Genomic DNA, 1,649 nt, shown 5'->3' with positions numbered 1-1,649 from the left:
GGGCCCTATCCAGGCGGTTACCAAATACCAAACCCGTCTTATTCTATGGCAGGACCAACTCAGGGAATGTACATTCCACCAAGCGCATACGGATCTGGCCAGGGCGTCATGAGCAATATGCCTCAATACTATCCCGGACAACCGCAGTCCCACCCACAACAATCCAACCCATTCTACGGGGTTCCTACAACAAACCAACCACAAATTCATCCTGGAGCATATCCGTCTCATCCACCAGGGCCTTATTCTATGCAGCGTAAGTCCACACACGAACAGCATGCGTGGTTGTAGTATTTACTTCGAACATAACATCTAAGTGGCCTCCATAGCGATAGTTGGAAATACGATCTCGTTCCGGCGGCTTTTGAGTACCAGTTGCTGAGATGAGAACTGTAGGACCGTTTTATCATGCCGTTCACTCATGTCATTTTGCCCCCAGTGTGCATTATTTCCTTAAGTGAGGGACATATTGGTTGTTGGCTTTTCAGTTAATGTGAAAACAACGATTTCCGGTAGGCATCTATGCTTACTCAAAGCTGTTACTCGATGCAAACCGTAACCTGTATATAAATCTTTGTAGTGGAAGCCAGTGGGTATTACGTTTGTTGCTGTGGAGGCTCCTTTCGTGCCCTGGCACCTTTCATCTGAAGAGACCGCGAACTGGTTTGTGTTATTCTTCCATACGAACTTCCTATTCCCCATGCAGTGGAGTCGAGCATTCATGAATACTCGTGGATGACTCGATCTCTATCCCAGATTAGCCCCTTATTCATCATACAACTCAACTAGGAGTACCACTAGGCCTTGCAGGAGAGGTTTTCTCAGCATAACACTAGTCAAGAAGGAAAACTTAAGCTTTGAACCGAATAAGTTACTGGGATTCTTTCGCAATCTTTGTTGTCAACTGGCCTTTTTCCGCTTATGGTGCATTTAGAGATTCGCTGTACGAGGAAAATTGCCAACCTAGCTGACACCAACAATTATTTTGGTATACCTAACCATTGTTTTTTTATCATGGTACATCCATTTGATTGTACTCCGTCCTATAACTTCACCTTCCAAGAAATGGAAGCATCACTTCCGGCTCCCCAAGCCGGGACGGACCCAAGTAGCATGTATCCGTCAACCGCTGCTGCCCACACTCCTGGTCAACATCCATCAGCTAACACAATCGCAGCGGAAGATCCCAGTACTGTTCAACCACCCTCGTACTCACAGTTACCTGATAGACCAGCAGAGGATTCTCAACCGGCCACATCGACGGGAAATTATCCAAGCACGGGCTATTCACAGCCTCAAGCTGCTTTGCTGGAGGGCCAATTGATTTCTTTTGATTGATCTCATTCTGCTCGGTTCGTCCGTAATTGTGACACAGTAATAGCTATTGAACCGGGTTTCATTTACTCGCCTACCTAACTCTCGTTACTTCCTATCACTTTACCGTGTTCTCTTGTTCATCAGCTTCGTGATTTGTTGTGGGTCTGCTTAGCTCCCACCCAGCTCGCCTCATATATGCCTTTGGACGCCATCGTTTTCTCCAATTTTTCATTTGATTGACAGCCAAACGAATACACAATGAACGGCCACCCTTTGATTTTCTTTATTGATCAACTGTAATGGGCACAATTACAGGTCATTTCTCACGGGTT

General features: G+C 46.0%; 1 protein-coding gene across 1 annotated transcript; it reads left to right on the top strand.

Annotated features, from left to right (window-relative positions):
• T265_12220 (hypothetical protein) lies at positions 1-1,586 on the top strand (the record flags this gene model as incomplete). Its single annotated transcript, XM_009179383.1, has 2 exons — positions 1-256; positions 1,064-1,586. The coding sequence occupies 2 exons, from the start codon at positions 46-48 to the stop codon at positions 1,336-1,338; spliced, it is 486 nt and encodes a 161-aa protein (XP_009177647.1).
• Between the last annotated feature and the right edge of the window lie 63 nt (positions 1,587-1,649).

This window comes from Opisthorchis viverrini (assembly GCF_000715545.1).
Source record: "Opisthorchis viverrini unplaced genomic scaffold opera_v5_2189, whole genome shotgun sequence".
NCBI classification, from domain to species: domain Eukaryota; kingdom Metazoa; phylum Platyhelminthes; class Trematoda; order Opisthorchiida; family Opisthorchiidae; genus Opisthorchis; species Opisthorchis viverrini.
Note: the sequence above shows the minus strand (reverse complement) of the source record. Positions and strands in the feature narration are given on the sequence as shown.